The 24,861-nt window shown below is 42.2% G+C and overlaps 1 protein-coding gene across 3 annotated transcripts; it reads left to right on the top strand.

Moving 5' to 3' along the window:
* Positions 1 to 919: 919 nt before the first annotated feature.
* Positions 920 to 24,861, top strand: LOC120054065 (bile acid receptor-like). Of its 3 annotated transcripts, none has more exons than XM_039001437.1 (10): positions 920 to 1,099; positions 4,578 to 4,740; positions 9,989 to 10,366; positions 12,743 to 12,883; positions 15,577 to 15,719; positions 21,074 to 21,172; positions 21,490 to 21,589; positions 22,415 to 22,561; positions 23,632 to 23,745; positions 24,022 to 24,861. In XM_039001437.1, the coding sequence occupies exons 2-10, from the start codon at positions 4,644 to 4,646 to the stop codon at positions 24,258 to 24,260; spliced, it is 1,458 nt and encodes a 485-aa protein (XP_038857365.1). In that variant the 5' UTR covers positions 920 to 1,099; positions 4,578 to 4,643; the 3' UTR covers positions 24,261 to 24,861. The 3 variants fall into 3 exon arrangements, with proteins under 3 accessions (XP_038857365.1, XP_038857366.1, XP_038857364.1); XM_039001438.1 differs by having other exon boundaries at positions 4,557 to 4,740; positions 21,077 to 21,172; XM_039001436.1 differs by having other exon boundaries at positions 4,557 to 4,740.

Raw genomic sequence — 24,861 nt, 5'->3', positions numbered from 1 at the left:
CCCTTCTGAGAACAATGTCTTATGAAGAGGATCCCTTATCAGAATAGAGACTGCCAACCTGTCTACCTGCAAAGGAAATCTTAGTTTTCTTCAGCACTACAATAGCTATTTCCCGATACTGTTATATTTTCCTACTTTAGCTGTTCTCTCTGCAATCCATCAACATTTAGAGTGTTCTAGCTGCCATACTACATGTACAGTATATTGCAACACCTGACAATTAGGTGGCCTAGCCAGGAGAGCAATTCCCCAATGGCTGCCTATAGACATTGTGCTGAGGTGTAGATTAAACTTTCACTTACAAACACACCATCATATAATATTTGTGTTAGATATGATTTATGAAAAACATGATCTATCTAATGAATGCCTTCCCGAACGGGGACAGACTTCAGTTCAACATCTAGTTTTGATGCATATTTGGTTAAGTTTTCGACTAATGTGGATTTAACATGAAATCAACAGAAAATATCACCATGTCATTGGATTTAGGTTAAAAGTTGGGTGAAAAAAACAACAAAATGCCCTTAATTAAGTTGATACATTTTTGCAAATCCAATCAGTTTTCCACGTTGATTCAAGGTCATCTCATAGATTTCTTTGGTTGAAATGATTTGACCTGTTTTTGCCCAATGGGTTGGCTCTCTGCTTGATCACTTGTGCCTTATCCAAGACCAGGTTGCCTGTGATTGTGTGTTAGTGTGTGCGCTTTTGTGTGCATGTGTCTGTGCTTGTGGGGGGGGGGGGGGGGGGGGGTGCTGGTCTGGTTTTCTCTGTGTTAGGGAGTACACATGGCTGCCAGATTGCTTTGCTGAATGAGGAGGATTTTGGGGGGATGGGAGGAGGAGGGAGGAGGGGGAAGAGGGGTAGTGCGTTCATGGAGAGGAATGGACAGCTTAATTAATAACCACTGTCCCCTTTTCAATGACCCCAGCCAGTCACACATACTCTCGCTGCAATTCCAGACAGCCAGGAGCAGCTAGATGCTCATGAGCAAATATTGATGGTGCTGTACATTACAATGTGGAGATCAGAGAGAGAGGGTGAAGGCTGGGACTAGACTGGACTTACACTGGGGAAATCAACAGGAAAGAATACGGTAAGAACGAATGATAGAGAGGGACAGGTTGATTCTTTGTGTGGGCTGACAAGCTGGCCTGGAGGCCCTTGTTGGGGTCTTCATGTGGGCTGTTGTTTAATCTCTGGGGAAATCAGCCCTGGCTAATTAATTAAAGCTATGTCAGGTGCGATTTATAAAACCAGTGGTTCACATGGTGATTTACCTCCTCTCTGCTCACTGCATGATGGTGTCAGTTAACGTCGCCATGGGTGCTGTTAGTCAGTAACAGATTCAGGAAGTCCATGGAAAAGTTTGGGGAAATGACTGTGTTCATTTTACTGTGATAACAGAGGAATAGACTAGCAACTCTCAAGGATCTCTTTAGTTATGAATGTACTGCACAGGAACAGACCTAATTTAATACAGAATATAACCTAAAGGGAATACTCGTCAGAATAATTGTTTTGGACTTGTTGTGTTGGGTACATTGTGGTTATGGTTACAGCAATAAGGGAAACATCACATAACACAAGACAAGAAGTCTGAGTCCATGTCAATGCTTAAATCACATCTGAATATTTTTTTTTAGTTCTGGAAGATAAATAACAAATTAGGATTTTTTATGTAATTCCCCTTTAATTGTGCATATGGCCCTTTAATTGTGAATCTAGCAAGTGAGAAATGTGCTGTCTAATGTGCCAGTCTAGTGATGGTTCTGTAATGCTGTTGCTCATTCAAAGTTAGCAAATACCAAGTAATAGATAAAAATTATATACTTCCTGATGATATACTTCTACCAGGTAAGCCTACTTTACAGTTAACATTAAATTGAGAAGGTTTTGGGGAAATTACTGTCTGTCAACCCACAAGATGGTTATCACATCAGCTGGCTACACACAGAAATAAGTGAAAGAAATACATGCACAGACATACAGGGGCAATATTTCTGGAAATTAATTGGCAGCTATTAGCCAATAGTGGCTAACCGGGGGTGGGGTAATGTCAGCGTTGCATTGATTAGATAGTAGCTGGGAGCTTGCAGTGTCTAATACTTGTGAGATGTGTTAATGACAATTTGCAGTGGAACATGTGAAAATTGTACTTTCAGAATTGTTTGGGGAGCTAGTCATAGGTGGGCTGTGAGCTACTGGTAGCTTGCAATCGACCTGTTGGAGACCCTGGTTTAACATGATTTTGCACTCCACACACAATTATCTGTAAGGTCCCTCAGTCGAGCAGTGAATTTCGAACACAGATTCAACCACAAAGACCAGGGAGGTTTTCAAATGCCTTGCAAAGAAGGGCACCTAATTGGTACATGGTTAATAATAAAAAAGGCAGACATTGAATATCCCTTTGAGCATGGTGAAGTTATTAATTACACTTTGGATGGTGCATCAATACACACAGTCACTGCAAAGATACAGGCGTCCTTCCTAACTCAGTTGCCGGAGTAGAAGGAAAACGCTCAGGGATTTCACCATGAGGCCAAAGGAGACTTTAAAATAGTTACAGAGCTTAATAGCTGTAATAGGAGAAAACTGAGGCTGGATCAACAACATTGTAGTTACTCCACAATGCTAACCTACATGACAAAGTGAAAAGAAGTACAGAATAAAAATATTCCAAAACAAAAGCATCCTGTTCGTAATAAGTCAATAAAGTAAAACAGTAGAAATGTGGCAAAGAGATTAACTTCATGTCCTGAACAGAATTGTTTTATTATTTATTTAACTAGGCAAGTCAGTTAAGAACAAATTCTTATTTACAATGACGGACGATGTTGGGCCAAATCCGGTCGCTGCTGGGCGCCGCCCTATGTGACTCCCAATCACGACCGGTTGTGATACAGCCTGGATTCGAAACAGGGTGTCTGTAGTGACGCCTCAAGCACTGAGATGCAGTGTCTTAGACCGCTGCGCCACTCGGGAGCCCAAAAAACGTTATGTTTCGAGCAAATCCAACACAACATATCACTGGGTACCATATTTTCAAGCATGGTGGTGGCTGTATCATATTATGGGTATGCTTGTCATTGGCAAGGACTAGGGAGTTTTTTTAGGATACAAATAAATGGAATAGAGCTAAGCACAGGCAAAATCCTAAAGGAAAACCTGGTTCAGTCTGCTTTCCAACAGACACTGGGAGACATTCACCTTTCAGCAGGACAATAACCTAAAACACAAGGCCAGATATACACTGGAGTTGCTTACCAAGACGACAGTTGAATGTTCCTGAGTGGCCTACAGTAGTTGCAGCTTAAAAATATATGACAAGACTTGAAAATGGCTGGGTGAGAAAAACATTTATGTAATCAATTTTGAATTCAGGCTGTAACACAGCAAATTGTTGAATTAGTCAAGGTATAAATACTGTAACAGGTTGAAATTCGCTGCTCAACTGAGGGACCTTTGAGATAATTGTATGTGTGGGGTACATAGATGAGGTAGTCATTAAAAAATCAGGTTAAACACTATTATTGCACATAGAGTGAGTCAATTCAACTCACTATGTGACTTGTTAAGCAAATGTTTACTCCTTAACTTATTTAGGCTTGCCATAACAAAGGGGTTTGAATACTTACATTATTTATTCATTTGTAAAAATTCTCTAAAAACATATTTCCTGTTTGACATTATGGGGTATTTTGTGTAGGCGAGTGACATAAAATCTAAATTTCATCCAAATTAAATGCAGGCAGTAACACAACAAAATGTGGAAAAACTAAAGGGGACAGTGAAGATCAAGTTTATAAGTTGCTTGGCTGGGCTGATGAGACAGTGGATTGCGCAGTCAGATGGAACAGAGTAAATAGGCATTTTAGCATCATAGATTTAGCCGGTGTTAACTTGTGCAATAGACATCGGATGAAATGCGGTTTTAACCAATCAGAATTCAGGATTAGACCCACCCATTGCATAAAATGTATTTCATCTGTAATTTAGCAGATTTAAACAGATTTCATCTGTAACTTGGCCACTCAGGAACATTCACTGTCTTCTTGATAAGCAACTCCAGTGTAAATTTGTGTTGTAGGTTATTGTCCTGCTGAAAGGTGAACTCCTCTCCCAAACTCTGTCTGTATTTGCTGATGTCAAGCATACACATACCAGGATGCAGTCACCACCATGCTTGAAAATAAGGAGGCAGTTACTCAGTGAAGTGTTGTGTTAGATTTGTCCCAAACACAAGGCTTTGCATTTAAGCCAAAAAGTGTATTCCTTTGTTGTGTTTTTTTGCAGTATTACTTTAGTGCCTTGTTGCATACAAGATGCATGTTTTGGAATATTTTTATTCTGTACATATCCGGCCTAGACAGGGCTTGGACTGTAATTGGTTAATCCCACTTTGTAACACAATAAAATGGGAAGAAATCCAAGGGGTGTGAAAACTTTTGCAAGGGCTAAAGAGTTGTCTGTGAAGTATTTAACAGGTAAGCTACTGTATCACAAAGCTGCTTAACAAAATGTAAAACTCACACTAACATTATGTCTAGGTGTATCTTGGTTTCCTACAGGATTGGACTGGAAATAATTTACTTCCATCATCTTTATTCTGAGCTGAGGTCCATCCAGATTTGTGAATGAATGAGTGGGTGGGCCCCGAAGTCAATGTGGTGGGACCACTACAGATCCCACACAACGATGGATTCCCATTGTCCGAGAACTCACACTTCTTTGGTAAGCAACTTCCAGTGACTAGCCTGGACCCAGATCAGTACTATATGTGCTTCATCTAACTCCTCCTACTATTTTTGTCAAGCAATACATAATATGCAATGTACTAAATGCAGTTGAAGTCGGAAGTTTACATACACCTTAGACAAATACATTTAAACTCAGTTTTTCACAATTCCTGACATTTAATCCTCGTAAAAATTCCCTGTTTTAGGTCAGTTAGGATCACCACTTTATTTTAAGAATGTGAAATGTCAGAATAATAGTAGAGCGAAATATTTATTTCAGCTTTTATTTCTTTCATCACATTCCCAGTGGATCAGAAGTTTACATACACTCAATTTGTATTTGGTAGCATTGCCTTTAAATTGTTTAACTTGGGTCAAATGTTTCGGGTAGCCTTCCATAAGCTTCCCACAATAAGTTGGGTGAATTTTGGCTCACTCCTCCTGACAGAGCTGGTGTAACTGAGTCAGGTTTGTAGGCCTCCTTGCTCACACATGCTTTTTCAGTTCTGCCCACAAATTTTCTATAGGATTGAGGTCAGAGCTTTGTGATGGCCACTCCAATCCCTTGACTTTGTTGTCTTTAAGCCATTTTGATACAACTTTGGAAGTATGCTTGGGGTCATTGTCCATTTGGAAGACCCATTTGCAACCAAGCTTTAACTTCCTGCCTGATGTCTTGAGATGTTGCTTCAATATATCCACATACATTTCCTTTCTCATGATGCCATCTATTTTGTGAAGTGCACCAGTCCCTCCTGCAGCAAAGCACCCCTACAACATGATGCTGCCACCCCTGTGCTTCACAGTTGGGATGGTGTTCTTTGGCTTGCAAGCCTCCCCCTTTTTCCTCCAAACATAACAATGGTCATTATGGCCGAACAGTTCTATTCTTGTTTCATCAGACCAGAGGATATTTCTCCAAAAAGTACCATCTTTGTCCCCATGTGCAGTTGCAAACCGTAGTCTGGCTTTTTTATGGCGGTTTTGGAGCAGTGGCATCTAACTTGCTGAGTGGCCTTTCAGGTTATGTCGATATAGATCTCATTTTACTGTGGATATAGATACTTTTGTACCGGTTTCCTCCAGCATCTTCACAAGATCCTTTGCTGTTGTTCTGGGACTGATTTGCACTTTTCGCACCAAAGTACGTTCATCTCTAGGAGACAGAACGCGTCTCATTCCTGAGCGGTATGACGGCTGCGTGGTCCCATGGTGTTTGTCCTTGCGTACTATTGTTTGTACAGATAAGCGTGGTACCTTCAGGCATTTGGAAATTGCTCCCAAGGATGAATCAGACCTGTGGAGGTCTACAATTTTTTTTCTGAGGTCTTGGCCGATTTCTTTTGATTTTCCCATAATATCAAGCAAAAGGCACTGAGTTTGAAGGTAGGTCTTGAAATACATCCACGGGTACACCTCCAATTGACTCAAATTATGTCAATTAGCCAATCAGAAGCTTCGAAAGCCATGACATCATTTTCTGGAATTTTCCAAGCTGTTTAAAGGCACAGTCAACTTAGTGTATGTAAACTTCTGTCCGACTGGAATTGTGATACAGTGAATTATAAGTGAAATAATCTGTCTGTAAACAATTGTTGGAAAAATTACTTGTGTCATGCACGAAGTAGATGTCCTAACCGACTTGCCAAAACTATAATTTGTTAACAAGAAATTTGTGTAGTGCTTGAAAATGAGTTTTAATGACTCCAACCTAAGTGTATGTAAACTTCCGACTTTAACTGTAACAGTATATGCATATGCAATGGCACATTTTGCAGGTATATCTTGGTGGGGCAATTGCTTATTTTTGTAATGCATGCCAGCAAAGCCACTACACAACACAACACTAAACAATACATTAATTGCACTATAACGGTGACAAACGGTGCTGTTAGGGCCTACATAAAGCTGTCCCAACAGCAGAGTGTAACGCTCAAAGAGTGAATGGGTGTGGAGTCAGGCGCAGAGAGCAGAGGATACGGGGAAAAACACGCTTTAATGTCCAACCAAAAAAGGTACAAAAGGTAACGCCGAACATAGGCGTAATACACTCCACCTAAGTACACTCTGGTATCAAACCGGACAGCGGAAAACCCATATAAATAAAGAACACCTCTCACAATACAGAAACAAGCCCGCACAAACACAAGCGGGCTAATCGAACTTAAATAACAACCACCCCAAAACCCCAACAAGGAACAGGTGAAAACAATTAGACAAAACCAAACGAAAAGGGAAAAAGGGATCGGTGGCAGCTAGTAGACCGGTGACGACGACCACCGAGCACCTCCCGAACGGGAAGGGGTGCCACCTTCGATGATATTCGTGATACAGAGCTTTCTTTTCAGCACCATGGAGTGATTCCTTAACACCGCTACACCTGGTTATCATTGTCTGGCAGCGAAACAGTTAATTCAGCCTCGTTTACTGCCTTTTTAAAAAACATAGCTGATATGGCTGACTTGCTTAAACAAATGTAGTTTCTACTGACAATTGAGATGTACAAACTATGGCATTAGGGAACGGTGAGCAGATAAGAGGCAATTCGTAATAAGACATTAATGAGCGAGCTAAGATGGACGTAGTCAATATAACTTTTTGTTAAGCACTTTTGAAATGTACAGCGACAGAATTCAGAACATGGGTCATTCATACAGTATTCTCCCTGTACACCAAGTCAGAACCGTAGGATAAATAAAGGGGGCCTATAAGCAGACAATGAAAGCTCATACAATATTCGATGACGACATTTCTCTAAAACAGGCTATAGGCTACATGTGCACCACCAAGTCAGAACAGTAGGCTAAGTTATGAGGAGGAAAGGGACCAAATGATTAGGGTGAGACACATGTGCTACCAACAGATTACTACACGACATACACTTAGTATTACTTTCTTAGCTACAGTATACATATCTCCCTGGCGTATAACATCATTTATGCAGCAGCATACAATACATTTTTGGACTCACCTTGTTGTGCTATGCTCACTTGAACAGGAAGGTGGCGCGGAGGTCCTTCGTGGGCAAATTTAGTCATCAAACTTTGTCATCAAAGTCTGTCTTTCTCTGGATTTTTGGTGCTTTCTAGACATCTGGGAACTCAGAAAGAAACAAGGTCGAATCATGACGTCAGTGATCTTCAGGTCGGAGCTCTAGAAAGAGGCCAGAGTCCCCGACTTGGAATTCTGAGTTGGATGACCGTTCAAAACGTATTTTCCCAGTAGGAGTTGTCTTGAACACACTGACGTCTGAGATTTCCCAGTTCCAAGTTTCCAGTTGTTTTAAACGTGGCAGAAGTCATGCTGGATTGACAGCATGGCCAATGTATTCAACCTTTTATGGCCGATGGTGTTGCATGTGAATGTTTATCCTTTTAAGCTTGGAAAAGAGACCCTTAATCTTAGACTTGGGACCATACAGCCACTCCACTGAATAGCAGGCTAGTGATTGCTTTGCAACGCTTGCAGTTAGCCACTGATTCCTTCCAAACCACTCATTGTTGAATTTGTGATTTCCAACTTGTTGTGTAATGTTTATGTCCAATGACCGATGAGCACTGATATGTTTTATCTATAATTTGTCTTCATATGACAAGGATTGAAAAGGGTTTGCCAGTCGATTGTCAACTTGATTCATGATGATGACTGCTTGTCTATCTTGCTAGCTAAGCTTTTGAAAGTATGATGTTGACATGATCAGTCCAATCAAAGCTACGGTAGATATAATGTGTTTTAATGTCATTTTATCTGTGGCCAATGAACTTGAGCCTTCTTGGATGGGCACTTCTAATGTATATCTATGGCAGCAACCAAGAGGCTTGAATTTTCGAGCTCTCCTTGTAGATTTTGAGGTGACGCAGTGTCCCCATGAGTGATAGAACTCTGAGCCAATCACGATGCAACTAGAGTACATTACTAACCCCTACGCTCTGTATTTTCCACTGGCTGCCCCATCACCACCACAGAAAGCACTAAGATAGGCTAAAACACCTTGAAGCTGCCTTTCTCAAGAATGCAAAAAAGAGACCATATTTGTATGCAACTTTATTAACTCAAAGATTTGCATAACCTGCCGTGAATGACGGGTCACCACTGTACATATGGCATGACAATGATTGTTAGGAGAGTTGGCACATGCAGATCTGGGATCAGGCGATCCAGTGGCCAGCTCTGACACACATTACACCTCAGGCAGTAGCAGCCAGTCACGCAAGCCAGATGTCAAAGTGACTTTGCACATTACCGAACCAACTACCTGTAATGATGGGCAGAAATGTCTGTCAGGTTAATAAGTAGCCATGGCAACCTTTGCTCCCATTTGGCACTCCTAAGTCATACCTCAAACAAGCACCAAGGTGTTCTGTTCTAAGACTACTGTACCGAATTCTTCTGGAGAAGTTCCATTGCCAAAGATAATAGAGGGAGGTATGCTGAGGTAGAAGAAGTACAGGTAAGAGTAGAGCCGCAGAGGGGGATTACTTTTCAGGTGGTCAGAGAAAGAGAGAGAGACCTGGGTGTGCTGGGTCTGCTGGGACACCCTGAGATGGCCATGGTCTAGATTAGAACAGATCTTCAGGTCAGTATCGCATGCCTGTCGATCTTATTGTGTCAGCTTGGATTATGTGTATTATAAAATGAGTTTGAATGAACTCAACCCTATAGAACTGTACGGCTACATTCCAGCAGCTTGTTGTGTTCCAGTATTTCCTTTAACCTTAACGTATTTGAATGAATAAAAGTGATATGAAATGGTTCCAATGCTAGCTGACGTCTAACCTTCAAGGGTTCATGCCCACATAATACAAATATCATTATTATAATTTATGATACTAATGACAAAGCATTGTGAAATTTTATTATATGTAAAATATAAATAAGATAAGTACTATCACCTCTTTGGAGAATTGTTGGAAAGCTCAAGCCGTCCCGTCAATCTGCTGTGACAGTGTGTTCTGTAAGAGTGTGAGGTTATTTATGACTGGGTTTATGTAGGTTACTATCCCCTGTTATGTTAATGTTTAAATACTCAGATTAAGTCACTATCTAATACTACTGTAACAGCTGGAAATTGATTTTGACAGTCGTACTACACTATCCTTGGGAAAGTACAGGTGTTATTGGCTTGTGAAATGTGTAGCTATTGTGGATTTTCTGAACCATGCTGAAACCAAGCTGACTTTAGCCAACACTTCTAATCAGTGATACGATAAATTAATCTATGCGTCTTTCTTTTCTCCTCTCAGATATTCTGGCAGAGCAAGGGAGCCCTCTGCTTCAGGACCAAGAGGTCTTATCCTTCACCAACTATCCCAACATGCAATACCCCTTGGTGGAGCCCACCATGTCCTCCCCTCCATACTACTCCAATCAGCACTACTACCCCCAATACAGCGTTGAGGAGTGGTACTCACCCACAGAGATTTATGAACTGAGGAAAGAACCCCTGGAGGGTAGCTATAATGTTGAAATGGAAGAGGCATCCGCCATAGTGCCTGCGGTGTGCAAGAGGACCAGGCACACTTCCCACGCAGGCAGGGTCAAAGGGGAGGAGCTGTGTGTGGTGTGTGGGGACAAGGCATCTGGGTACCACTATAACGCTCTCACCTGTGAGGGGTGTAAAGGTAATTGCAGTGGTTAAGTGTGCTACATCTTTATCATACCTGTAGACATTGAAGTGTTACGGACTACAGATCTTCAACGTCTTCTACAACATAGATCCAAATAAGAGCATCTTCTACATTCAACACTTGAGAAACCACTCTTTGGATGGGCTCACTTCTTCTAAAAGCCTGTGTTGATCACTTCTGGTTTTGATCCGTAGCTATTGCTAGAACAGTATCGTAGTCTGAATATAGTTGGGAGATTCTATAATGTTATATGATGCCTACAGTGTAGCCCACTGGTATGACAAACATCCAGAAGGTGATCAGTATGATATTTCGTCATGACGAGGATGAATGAATGAATTGTCTCTGGTGTCAGGAGTAAGCAGCATGACTTTACTGAACGTCTCCATGTAAAAATGACGAGCTCAGTGACACCCAACATGAAGAATCACAACAACACCTCTCTAACTTTCTTAATGACAGCATTTGTACTCTATTTCTTGTAAATCCTCAGGTGAATGGGTATTATGGTTGCGGTCACTGGGCTCCCCTGCCTCTTATCTGAGTGTAGGTTTGAGGTTCGGTTGTCTCTCGTCGGTTCACCCTCCGGATATAGCTCCCTCTAAGTGTTCCACTCTATAATGGCGTAGGGAACCCGGAGCTAAGCAATGTTAATGTGTGTCGTTGTACTCATCTCCTTGCACTTGAATGTCTAATTAGCTGTTCCAAGCTATCGAGTGTGTGCCCACTGTATGGAACCAGTCCAATAAGGCTCTTAGGGGGCATCTTTCTCGCACTGGTAGTTAGTGTAAAAATTAAATAAAATGTTATTGGTGCTGTATACATATGTTGCAGATGTTATGTTTCTAGCCACAACAGTGCAGTAATACCTAACAATACAAAACAATACACGCAAATCCCCAAAATGTATACAATTATTAAGAAGTATAGAAATATTAGAATGAGCAATGTCAGACTGCGCAATATAAATATATACAGTGCATTCGGAAAGTATTCAGACCCCTTCACTTTTTGCACATTTTATTACGTTATAGCCTTATGCTAAAATGGATACAATAATACATTTATCTCATCAATCTACACAAAATAACCCATAATGACGAAGCTAAAACAGGTTTTTAGTTTTATTTGCAAATGTATTAAAAATAAAAAACAGAAATACTTTATTTACATAACTATTCAGACCCTTTGCTATGAGACTCGAAATTGAGCTCAGGTGCATCCTGTTTCCATTGATCATCCTTGAGATGTTTCTACAACTTGATTGGAGTCCACCTGTGGTAAATTCAATTGATTGGACACGATTTGGAAAAGCACACACCTGTCTATATAAGGTCCCACAATTGACAGTGCATGTCAGACCAAAAACCAAGCCATGAGGTCGAAGGAATTGTCCGTAGAGCTCAGAGACAGGATTGTGTCGAGGCACATATCTGGGGAAGGGTACCAAAACCTTTCTGCAGCATTGAAGGTCCCCAAGAACACAGTGGCCTCCATGATTCTTAAATGGAAGAAGTTTGGAACCACCAAGACTCTGAAGTTCAGGGCAGGATACTGGGCGGAGTCCGGCTAGTGGTGACTATTTGACAGTGTGATGGCCTGGAGCACTGTGTTTCCTTGAAGCGGGCGAATGCATCGGTGTCCATGACGTGGCTGGTTTTCCCTTTATAATCCATGATTGTCTGGAGTCCCTGCCACATACGTCTCGTGTCTGAACAGTTGAATTGCGACTCCACTTTGTTTCTGTACTGACGTTTTGCCTGTTTGATTGCCTTACGGAGTGCATAGCTGGACTGTACACTGTGTGGCACTTTTGAAAGGGGTTAATGTTAATGGTTTAAAGCACCCCTTGGGAATAGGTCAAGACCAAGGGCATATATCAGCCACAAACCAATGCCATCACTCCATTAGAGGTTTTATTTATGGGAGACCGTGTACCTGTATCGTGTCATAGGGTTTGTAGGGTAAGGTTATCAGGCTTGTCAGCTTATCAGATCCAAGGCATGGTCCTCCTCTACCACATACAGATCCTAATTCGACCTATATTGTTACAGGAAAATAATCCAGCTACAGGATTTGAACATTAATCCATAATGTTGCTTGATCGGTGGTTAGGTTATGATAGTTGGGCAAAAGTAGGCTACATGAAAAGTGCAATACTGTCAATATAACTGTGTTAGTGTGGGTTTTCAATGAATTTATTTAAATCACAAAGCTCATCTCCAAATTCTCGGCAACAAAAGAGTGATCAAATTAAGATCCTGCATCTGTAGTGGTGTTATTTGCTCTACAGTACATAATACCACTAGTATTTCATCATATGACCAAAGACTGAGGTCACTGGGTAATTGTTCTGATCATTGCCTTTAGGCTTCTTCAGACGGAGCATCACAAAGAACGCCGTGTACAAGTGCAAGAGTAAAGGGACCTGTGAGATGGACATGTACATGCGCAGGAAGTGCCAGGAGTGTCGTCTCCGGAAGTGCAAGGAGATGGGCATGCTGGCAGAATGTGAGTATATCAGCACTCACGCCAACAGCTGTTGGCATCTCTCCATTTATCATCATGGGATACTGTACCTATTATGTCACACTTGATGGTACAGTCTGTGAGGTGCTGGTTTTATTGATAAGGAAAGGGACCAAGAGTCAAGGGAAACCATAAACCATCATTACTGAAAGATTCAACAAGAAAGGTGGTCATGACATTTGAAGGAACCCCCATGTTTCTTCCCTCTTGATGGCCTTTACTCCACAATCCATGTAGTTGCAGATGCATAGATCTCCTACTGCATCGCTAAGCATATTGCTATTTCTTATGTGCAAAAGATTATCTTGCCAATGACAGGAAATTAATTTGGTGATAACACCAGCTCTTTGATATTCTACTATGTGCATTTATTACTTGAGAGACTACACTGCCGGTTTTAATAACCTGTGGTACATGGTACCATAGTACCCGCCCGTACAAAAATGTATATTCAACCCCTTTCTTTTAATTCAACTGAAGCACTGGCACATCTCAGAGGACCTTTAAGAAATGCACCTGCTATTTCCCAATAGAATAAATTGCAGGGCATATCTTCAATAGTATTGCATTTTACTGTTCATGTATCCATTTACCATTCATGTATCCATATAAATGACATGGTTAAACAGTCACTCACTCTCAGTATTTGATTCAGATTGACATGTGTCTAGCTGTGAGCCTGACCCTCTGACTATCTATTCAGACTGTATGATATCATAATTCTTTTCTTTCAATGCACTGGGGACATTCTCAGATCATAGCAGAGAACTTTCATTTTGGATTCTGACAACTTTTTTGAATTTCACTGAGGGACCGTGTGTCATACCGCTCACAACAGAAAGGTCTCACCATTGTTGCTATTCAAGGGAGGGAGAGGCAGAGAGAGAGTCAACTAGAAGATAAGGTATTTTTGCAGAAACAAAATAAGAATGGGGAAATTAAGGTGTAAATCTTGATCAAAAAGACAGCCTAATCCTACCACCAAGGAGACCCAATTAGTGGGTGTATTTAGAGAATCAGGCAAGGAGAGCAGGAGGACGGAGTTCACCATTAACATACTCACTGCATAAAATACAGGAGTTGTATAATTAAGGAATAAGGCATGAGGGGTTGTGGTATATGGCCAATATACCATGGCTAAGGGCTGTTCTTATGTACCGTACAATGCAGAGTGCCTGGATACAGTCCTTAGCCATGGTATATTGGACATACTGTATACAGTACCACAAACTCTTTACCAACGTAACATTTTTTGGTTTGTTTGTGGTGCGGGGAGTCAGCTGTTTGTTCACCCACACCTGCGCACAATTGCTAATAAGCCATCCACAAATGGCCGACTATATGTGAAAAGTGAAAATCTGAGGCTTGCACCCGACCCTAAACCGCAAATATAGAAAATGGGCTACAGTCAAAGACGTCAGAACAATTTTTTGACAGGGGGTGCACGATTTTTGGGCCTGATTTAGATATATTTCTGCTTTGGTAGGCAACTTGTCTATAATTAGATACGTGCAGCTTCTCTTCTGTCATTATATGTTGCCCTAGAAGATTAAATGACCCCTTGTTCACCAGAGTAATGTAAAATCGATAGAATGAATGCTTCAGTTTATTTGACATCGGTAAAGTTCTCTCTCATCTTCTTTCGCTGAGAAAATATGTTTAGGGACCCGGGAGAAAATGCAATAACTGAAAAAATACTGGAAAGATTTTCTATGCAAAATCTGCATATGACATCAGTTTGACCGGTTGTAAGGAAATAGAGAGCTGTGAAAACGACCCAACATGTTTCTGATAAGATTTCAGTTCGGCTTGGATGCATATTTAATGTGGTTGAAATACTATCAGCTTTTATGATGCTGATAAAGATAGATACCGTCTGTAGAGGTGCTAAATGAGCATTCACATTCTCTCAAGATGCTGAAAGAAAGAAATCATATTTCTCCACTCCTGTTCTCGAGTCAAAATTTGGCATACATTTGGTGTATCATTTTACAGCAAGAAATGCTTAATTCTGCAGGAGTTCATATTAAGGCTATGTGAGGGGTTATAGACCTACAGGCAGTGTCCACATTTCAGTTTCCATTTAACCCATCTGAACAGTAGGCTACAGTTCCCTTGACGTGCCATAGGCCGATCGGAAGTCCCCGTCTTGTGACTGTTAAATTTGTATAGCGCCTCACAATCATCACACATAATATAGCAGCACTGCTATCATCCTCTTTTACCACTTCACCAAACCATTCCTTTTCTGGTCCTCCTTCTCTTTATTTTAAACTCTCCTTTCGCAGCTCTTCTCTTATTGGATTCAACTCCGACATTGTCCTTTTTGCCTCCGTGGATTGATGTTAAGTTTTTCTGCCTGTTCCCAAAAGAATTTGGCGATTGGTGGGTAGGTTTATTTGGCATGTGTACAGTTAGGCCCTAAAGCTTACATCTGAGCTAACCTCTTACCTTAGGTGAGAATTAATGTTCAAAACATGCTTAATAACTTTCTCAAACCCATAGTTACACTATAAAGCCAATTTAAAAAAATATCAAACGCCCTGCTGTATCATTGGGCATCAGGCCTTTTCTGGCTGGCTACAGTGCATTCACAAAGAGAATCACTATTGAACAAGTAGGGGTGAAATTCTCCTTCAACACATTGTGTTTGAACCCATCATCACTGCCCACAGGTCTGCTGACAGAGATCCAGTGTAAGTCTAAAAGGCTGAGGAAAAACACCAAGGCCTCCCCAGGAGAGTCCACTTGGGACGAGACAGAGGGGGGAGACAACGGAGACAGCAAACAGGTCACCTCCACCACCAAACTGTCAAAGGTAAAAGCTCCCCTTTTTGCTCTTTAGAATGTTTTTTTGTGCTTCAAAATTTGTGTCAGTGATTCCCAATGAAGGAATCTAAATACAGAACATTATTTATTAGAAAATGATTTACTAGAAAATGGTGTTAGATGTTTATAGACTAAGACAAACGAACCATTTCCTGAATGACCTTTTGTTTATAAAAAAAAAAAAAAAAAAATTATCAGAAAAGTAGCTTTTGTTTGATGGTCTATATTCCCGAGAACTCCAAGGTAACCTGTGTTGTGACTTTACTTTCATGAATCTGATGACTGTTATTTATCTTATCAACTAACTATGTTTAATTGTTACCCGATTAAATGAATCATGTAACAATTAACTCATTAGGAACTTGGGGCACCACGAGAGCAGCTGTTTAAAGAATGACCTATTACATCCATAAAACAGTCAACACATTAATCACAACCTCTTATCATATCATCATTCTGAACAGTCGTAACCTCTTGCATCTGAAAAAAACCCAGCCTTACTTATGATTCAGTACAACACAAATTGGTTTAATTATTTATTTACTAGCTAACTAAATGATAACACAGGATAAACATACACACTTAATACATTAGGAAAGGTCCCTACAAGACTGACACAACATATGGCTGCTTCTTACACAATGACATGGAGAGAGATTGAGAGAGAGAGAAAGAGACGTGTCTCCTAGGAGGGAGGTGCAGGAATCAGGAGCAGGAGAGCAAGGAAGTCCCAGTGGCACAATCGTTTATTAAGTAGTTCCAACTCAACAACAACATGGGGGGGAACACGCCCAAACGACGTAACCACAGCAAACAATCCCACACAAAGACTAGCAGGCAGGAGGTTAATAAACCCACCTAAATCAACTAATAGGACACAGGTGTAAACAAAACAGACAGACACAAACGATATTATTTTGCACGCGAACGGCTGCCCGTTTGGAGTAAGAAACCATTCATGTATTTACGTTTAAAGGCCTTCGTTCGCAGTGGATCACTGTCGGAACCAGCCCTCCTTAGGAAGGGTGTTGGGCCTTTCAGCGGCACGCTTGTAAGGCTCTGATTGTCCAAAAGGGGTCCTCCCCATCGGCTTCTACTATTGTTCACTCTGGAAGATACTCCTTGGAAGATAGGCTAGCCAGCCGTGTCGATGGTACCAGTGGGGTGATGAGAGTAGCAGAATACACTGGTTTGATGAGTAGTAGAATAGTCCCACTTAAATTTGCTTTTCTAGATACTTTCCTTGGACAGCTACACAGCTGTAACAGTGATTGTCTGAGGGGAGTTTTCTTCTCCATCTCGTGTTGGTATTCAGGGTTCAAACCACTTTACACACACAGCTGCAGCCTGGCGATGTTCTGGTCTAAATGTACATTTCTTTACCAATCCTTTTATGCACTCTAGTCGAAAGGGATGGTTCCGTCAGGCTGATACACTCTCTCACCTCACTCGGGGCGTGACTACTTACTGTGCAAAGTTTAAAAGAGACAAATTCTCTTATGGATCCTAAAAGCACATTCCTAACTTAACAAAAATACGTTCATAATTTTGAATATACAACGTTAAGGTGGGATAGTGTATATCCTTTATAAAAACAATTATGACATCACAAAATAACAACCCATATGACATTATTATTACTTAGATCACCACTGACCATTCCCCACGTTTTCTGTTAGGAATATTTTTCTAGTATTCGGATCCTCACAGGACAGTCATGACACCTGCCTAAATAACTATCGCCCTGTAGCACTCACATCTGTCAATTGTAAGTGCTTTGAAAGGCTGGTCATGAGACAAATCAACACCATCATCCCAGACACCCTGGACCCACTCCAATTCGCGTACCGCCCCAATAGATTCACAGATGACGCAATCTCAATTGCACTTCACACTACCCTCTCACACCTGGACAAGAGGGGAGATAACTATGTGAGAATGCTGTTCATAGACTACAGCTCAGCGTTCAAAATCATAGTCCCCTCCAAGCTCATCGCCAAGCTTGTGACCCTGTGTCACGGCTGTTGAAAGATGAGGACCAAGGTGCAGTGTGGTAAGCGTACATTTTCTCTTTATTTTAGAAATGACGCCGACAAAACAATAAACAATACAAAACAAACCGTGAAGCTCAAAGGCTATGTGCCCTAAACAAAGTCAACTTCCCACAAACACAGGTGGAAAAAAATGGCTACCTAAGTATGGTTCCCAATCAGAGACAACAATAGACAGCTGTCCCTGGATGAGAACCATACCTGGCCAAAAGATAGAAATAGAAAACCATAGAAACACAAAACATAGACTGCCCACCCCAACTCACGCCCTGACCAAACCAAAATAGAGACATAAACAGGATCTCTAAGGTCAGGGCGTGACACCCTGGGACTGAACACATCCCTCTGTAACTGGATCCTGGACTTCCTGACTGGCCGGCCCCAGGTGGTAAGGGTAGGCAACAATACCTCTGCCACGCTGACCTTCAACATGGGGGCCCCTCAGGGGTGCGTGCTTAGTCCCCTCCTGTACTCCTTGTTCACCCATGACTGCGTGGCCACGCACGACTCGATGGTAGGCCTGATCACCGTCATCGATTAGAAAACCTACAGGGAGAAGGTCAGAGACTTGGCAGTGTGGTGCCTGGACAAGACCCTCTCCCTCAACGTCAGTAAGACCAATGAGCTGATCGTGGACTAGAGGAAAAAGAGGGGAGAGCACGCCCCCATCCACATTGACGGGGCTTTAGTGGAGCGAGTCGAGAGCTTCAAGTTCCTTGCCATCCACATCACTAAGGACTTAACATTGTCCACATTGACCTCTTGAAGAGGGCACGACAGCACCTCTTCCCCATCAGGGGGCTGAAAATATTTGGCATGGGCTCTCTGATCCTCAAATGTTCTCCCTCAAAGCGCTACAGAGGGTGTTGCGGACGATCCAGTACATCACTGGGGCCAAGCTCCCTGCCGTCCAGGACCTCCACATCAGGAGGTGTCAGAGGAATGCCCTAAAATTGCAAGACTTCAGCCACCCCAGCCATAGACTGTTCACTCTGCTACCGTTCGACAAATGGTACCGGAGCATCGGATCTCCGACCAACAGGCTTTGAGACAGTTTCTACCCCCAAGCCATAAGACTACTTAATAGCCATAAAACAGCTAAATAGTTAATTAATTGTTACAGACTATCTACATTGACACGGTGACTGAGTTCATCAGGAAGTGTACAGAGGATGTTGTTCCCACTGTGACTATTAAAACCTACCCAAACCAAAAAACGTGGATAGATGGCAGCATTCGCGCAAAACTGAAAGCGCGAACCATCGCATTTAACCACGGCAAGGTGACTTGTAATATGGTTGAATACAAAGTTGAGTTACTCCCTCCGTAAGGCTGATTGCCAGGCAAAACATCAGTACAGAGACAAATTGGAGTCGCAATTCAATGGCTCAGTCAAGACGTATGTGGCAGGATCTACAGACAATCACGGATAATAAAGGGAAAACCAGCCACGTCGCAGACACAGTCTGTTGTCCCCACTTGCTTCAAGATGTCCACCATTGTTCCTGTACCCAAGAAAGCAAAGGTAACTTGTTTAGTCCCCTCCTGTACTCCCTGTTCACCCACGACTGCGTGGCCACGCACGTCTCCAACTCAATCAAGTTTTCGGACGAAACGACGGTGGTCGGCCTGATTACCAACAATGACGCGACAGCCTACAGGGAGGAGGTGGAGTGGTGCAAGGAAAATAATCTCTCCCTCCACGTCAACAAAATGAAGGAGCTGATCGTGGACTTCAGGAGACAGTAGAGGGAGCATGCCCCTATCCACATCGCCAGGACCGCAGTTGAGAAGGTGAAAATCTTCAAGTTGCTTGGCGTACACATCACTGACAATCAGAAATGGTCCACCCACAGACAATGTGGTGAAGAAGGCGCAACAGCGCCTCTTCAATCAGGAGGCTGAAGAAATTCGGCTCCTAAAACCCTCACAAACTTTTACAGATGCACAATTGAGAGCATCCTGTCGGGCTATATCACCGCCTGGTATGGCAACTGCACCGCCCTCAACCACAGGGTTCTCCAGAGGGTGGTGCGGTCTGCCCAACGCATCACCGGGGGCACACTGCCTGCGCTCCAGGACACCTACAGCACCCGATGTCAAAGAAAGGCCAAAAAGATCATCAAGGACATCCATCACCCAAGCCATGGCCTGTTCAACCAGCTATCATCCAGAGGGCGAGGTCAGTACAGGTGCATCAATGCTGGGACCGAGAGGCTGAAAAACAGCTTCTATCTCAAGACCATCCAACTGTTAAATAGCCATCACTAGCGGACTACCACCCAGTTACTCAACCTTGCAAATTAGAGACTGCTGCCTTATGTACATAGACAAAGAATCACTGGTCACTTTAATAAGGGAACACTTGTCACTTTAATATTGTTTACATACTGTTTTACTCATTTAATATGTATGTACTGTATTCTACTGTATTTTAGTCAAAGCCACTCCGACAATGCTCGTCCTAATATTTATAGATTTCTTAATTCCATTCTTTTACTTTTAGATTTGTGTGTATTGCTGTGAATTGTTAGATACTACTGCACTGTTGGAGCTAGGAACACAAGCATTTTGCTACACCCGCAATAACATCTGCTAAATATGTGTATGTGACAAATACAACTTGGTTTGATTTGACCCTATCTTGCACACTCACAAGACTATATAAACACACTATATACACACACTCACTCACACACCACACTGACACTCTCACACAAAACCCACACACATTCACACGCACGCACACATGCATGCACACGCACGCACACACATGCACATAACATATACACATACCGACACATGCACACACATTCACACACAATTTCACACTCATCATATGCTGCTGCTACTCTGTATCTACCTCAACTACCTCTTACCCCTGCACATTGATCTGGTACTCCCTGTATATACTGTAGCTTAATTATTGTGTATTTTATTCCTCTTGTGTTACTATGAATTTTTTTATTTTGTAACTCTGCATAATTGGGATGGGCTCGTAAGCAAGCATTTCACGGTAAAGTCTACACATGCGCCGAATACAACGGGTGACAAATACAATTTGATTTGATTTTAAATGCCCTATACTGATTACTGGATATGGGAATAGCATGATAATGACAGCCCAGTGTTAAAATTAACTATGAATATTTCAACATTTCTAAAGCCCTGTTGCCACCAACAGATTGTATCACTCACAGCTAAGACTGACACTTTAAAAGTATGACTCATAAATAGCCTTAGTGTTATACAGAATAGAATTCAAAACTGATTGCTAATGGTTTTCTTTCAGGAGAAGGTTGAGCTCAGTCAAGAGCAGCAGGCTATTTTGAGCTTCATCGTAGAAGCTTACCAGAAACATCGAATCCCTCAAGACATGGCCAAAAAACTGGTATTTGATATCTCCTACAATTCTAGCAAATGATGCGTCTTTCAGCAAGCCATCGTGTATGCTTTACAAGTCAGACTTATTCGTAGTTAATGGAAGACACCATAAGAGACCCTTGTAACATATCCCAGAGTAGATGATTTCCAAGTAAGACTCCAGCAATGACTTATACCACATGATCTTTATCCCAGTAGAAGTCAGACTGTTCTCTCCCTCATAGCTTAGATGCAGTTGCATAACTCTCCTTATCAGCCAGCAGTGTCATAAAACTTCACACACATTCTGTAATTGTCTTTTGTGTCTCCTTGTTGTTTCTTCAGCTACAGGAGCATTTCAATGCAGACGAGAACTTCCTCCTTTTGACAGAGATGGCCACCAGTCATGTTCAAGTGCTGGTGGAGTTTACCAAAAACATTCCAGGTCTGGACTTCTATGACAATGGTCATTCCAATCTTTTCTCTTGAAAGAAGTAGAATATAGGATACTCCTATTAATTATCAGTCAACCTCTGGCCTTTTGTACTCCATACTAATAGTCTAATTCATGTGACCGACTAATACTGGTTCATAACATGTAACAGACCAATACCTCACGAGTCTTCTTCTCTCTAAGCTGAGACCTTGAAACTGAGATATTTCGTTCTCAAAACAAAGGGCGTACTGTCTGGGCGTCCTGCCAAACTGCAGCTACTGATAGTGAGGATTCAGTCCTCACTTGCATGAACACAGAAAACGGTTATTAGAAAAGCACGTGAATTGAACACAGAAATTAGTTATTAGAAAAGCACAAACATAAAACATTTCCAGCACAATAGCAACATGATAACAACAATTAATTTGTTTGACTTAACATAAGTCAGAGCGGGTATTGACCCGGGTCATTACAGTGACACAAGACTGTGTTCGTCCACTGAGCAAAGGTCTAGACATTAACTCAGGAAGCTAACACAAGTCTTCAGGTCTCAGGCAAGGTTACTCATCACAGAAGCATAGTTCACAAACCACCTCTGTTACACTGCATTGAAATGGAAAGATAAGTCTTCCTTAACTAATCTCTTTCTGTTGAGGCGTCTACTGAGTGACTTTATTTAGCCTAGTTTTATTTACTAGCAGGATTTTTTTCTGTTTCATAATTTTTTACTTCTCACAAACCATAGGGGAGATCCATCCTTCCCTTTCTCCCTGCAATAGCCTCTCCTGACTGTGTTTGCATGCTTGTGTGCGTGTGTGGATACGGCCCTGACAGGTTTCTCTGCCCTGGACCATGAGGATCAGATAGCTCTGTTAAAGGGCTCGGCAGTGGAGGCCATGTTCCTGCGCTCAGCACAGGTGTTTACCAGGAAGCTACCCCATGGACACACAGAGGTCCTGGAGGACAGGATCCGCAAGAGTGGTACATTCATACTGGGAATCTGGAGCATTAAAGGGAAAATACTATGACAATACTCCAATACACATCAACAAGTATACTACTGTTACTAGAACTAAATGGTGGTTATCATCACTATTATCATGAAGTTGTTGTTTTTTACCACAATCTGTGGTTGTATGAACATGTACACTTCCTCTCTGACTCATCACCTTGTGAGGGCCTCAGGCCTTCTCATCCACCACACACACACACACACACACACACACACACACCACTCCCATGGCCATACTGTACTGTAGATTAGATCCGTCTGCAGGCAGCCACGCAGGTCTGGTATGAATAATGGATGGGCCTGCTCTATCTGACGAGGATTCTGGCAGACTAGCAGTGTACGGACCTGTTGATCCCTGGCCAGGTGTGGATTACCCATGTAAACGGACCACTGCCCGCCGGGTTGGGGTTCATTCCGTTGTGAGCGCGTATGGGCATTGTGCCAGGCAGTGTGGTAGGGGAGTAAAAGAGGGATTCCTTCTGATGCTAGACTGGATCAGTTAGAGCTATGCCAATGATTTATCCTCCATAAACAGCGTCTCTCCGTCTCTTGGCACCACTCCAGAGTGAATGGATTGGTGGAGAGATATTCAAGCTAAAGGCCAGTCTGAGGGGAAAATAGAGATATGGTGTCTAAAGAGGCTATTGTTCTTTATCTAAACATCAAGAGCCCTATTGTCCCCCTCTCTCCTTCTTTGTGCGCTCCTGGCATTTCTGAAAGCTTATGGCTCGGATGTATCTGACTGGAGGGGGTGAATTGTTTTGGTGGGGGTAGTTCTGCTCTCCGGATTTTTAAAATTGAAATCTGTAAAAGGTGTACGCCAACAGTATGTTACCTCAAATCTTATATCACTTCTTTTGGTTCATTATAGTGGGAATGTATGGGAATTATACGAAGTATCAGTACATCATCTATGCTTACACCTTTGTACCTGTTTTAACCCATTCCCCTCAGTGATGTATGGACTATACTGCCATCTATGGAAAATACTGCCATCCAATGGTTGTGCATTGAACACGCATCTCCACATCTTTTCCAGGAATATCAGAGGCGTTCATTACACCCATGTTCAACTTCTACAAAAGCATCGGGGAACTCCAGATGATGCAGGAAGAACACGCCCTTCTCACCGCCATTACCATCCTGTCACCAGGTGAGCTGCCTGCTGGGCATGTGGCACAAGTAAAAATGTAATGGTCAAATCAACTGAAATAAACTCAATTATTTGGTTTGATGTTACTTAAAGTTGATGTCCCGCATGCCCATATTAATAATTTTTAGCTAGTGTTGGTTAAAGTTATCTGAAGTTTGTAGACTGAACCATGGAATACAGTTTCTCCTCGCCTATAGACTACTTTCAGGGTAAAAAAACATCTGTCATTAGGTTGTAAAATACTGAACTTCGCCTTTAATTTATTTTCCTCTACAGACCGGCCATACCTGAAGGACCAGCAGGCAGTGGAGAGGCTACAGGAGCCTATGCTGGAGGTGCTCAGGAGGTTCTGTGCCATGCAGCACCCGCTGGAGCCCCAGCACTTTGCCCGTCTCCTGGGACGGCTGACCGAACTGCGAACCCTCAATCACCACCACGCTGAGATGCTTACCTCTTGGCGCATGAGCGACCACAAGTTCACCCCCCTCCTCTGTGAGATCTGGGACGTACAGTGAACGATACATAGAGGCTGCATCCATGGATGGATGAATGGGGGAGAGGAGAGGACAACAAACATTTCAACCTGTCTCCTCAGACCATTTCAGAAACGGCAACCATTTCAGAAACTGACCTTATGACCATTTCAGAAGCTGCAATCATTTCGAAAGCTGAACATCGGACCATTTCAGAAGTTCTGACTGCGATGCAATAAGACATGACACCGCTTTCAGATGTTGGAAATTGATATTGTGTAGGCTTTGCTCAGGTGAGCCTTTGTGATGGGCTACTTGAATGTGACCCCCCGTTGCAGACCAAAGAAACTTGGAGACATTATTTAAAGAAAAGATCTCCCAACGGGATAATGGACTTATGTTTGCCAAATTTTGGAGAAAGTAATCTGATAACACCCCTAGTATTGACAATTCATCTTCTGACTAATACACTTGTAGTCATGATATTGTTCGGACACAGGCACAGGAGTTTGGACTGGATCAGTTTGACATACGATCTCTCTTGTGGTTTATAAATATACTGAACAAAAATATAAATGCAACATGTAAAGTGTTGGTCCCATGTTTCATAAGCTGAAATAAAAGATCCCAGAAATGTTCCATA

The sequence above is a fragment of the Salvelinus namaycush genome, chromosome 9 (genome assembly GCF_016432855.1).
Source record: "Salvelinus namaycush isolate Seneca chromosome 9, SaNama_1.0, whole genome shotgun sequence".
NCBI classification, from domain to species: Eukaryota; Metazoa; Chordata; class Actinopteri; order Salmoniformes; family Salmonidae; genus Salvelinus; species Salvelinus namaycush.
This window is presented reverse-complemented; position numbering and strand designations above follow the sequence as displayed.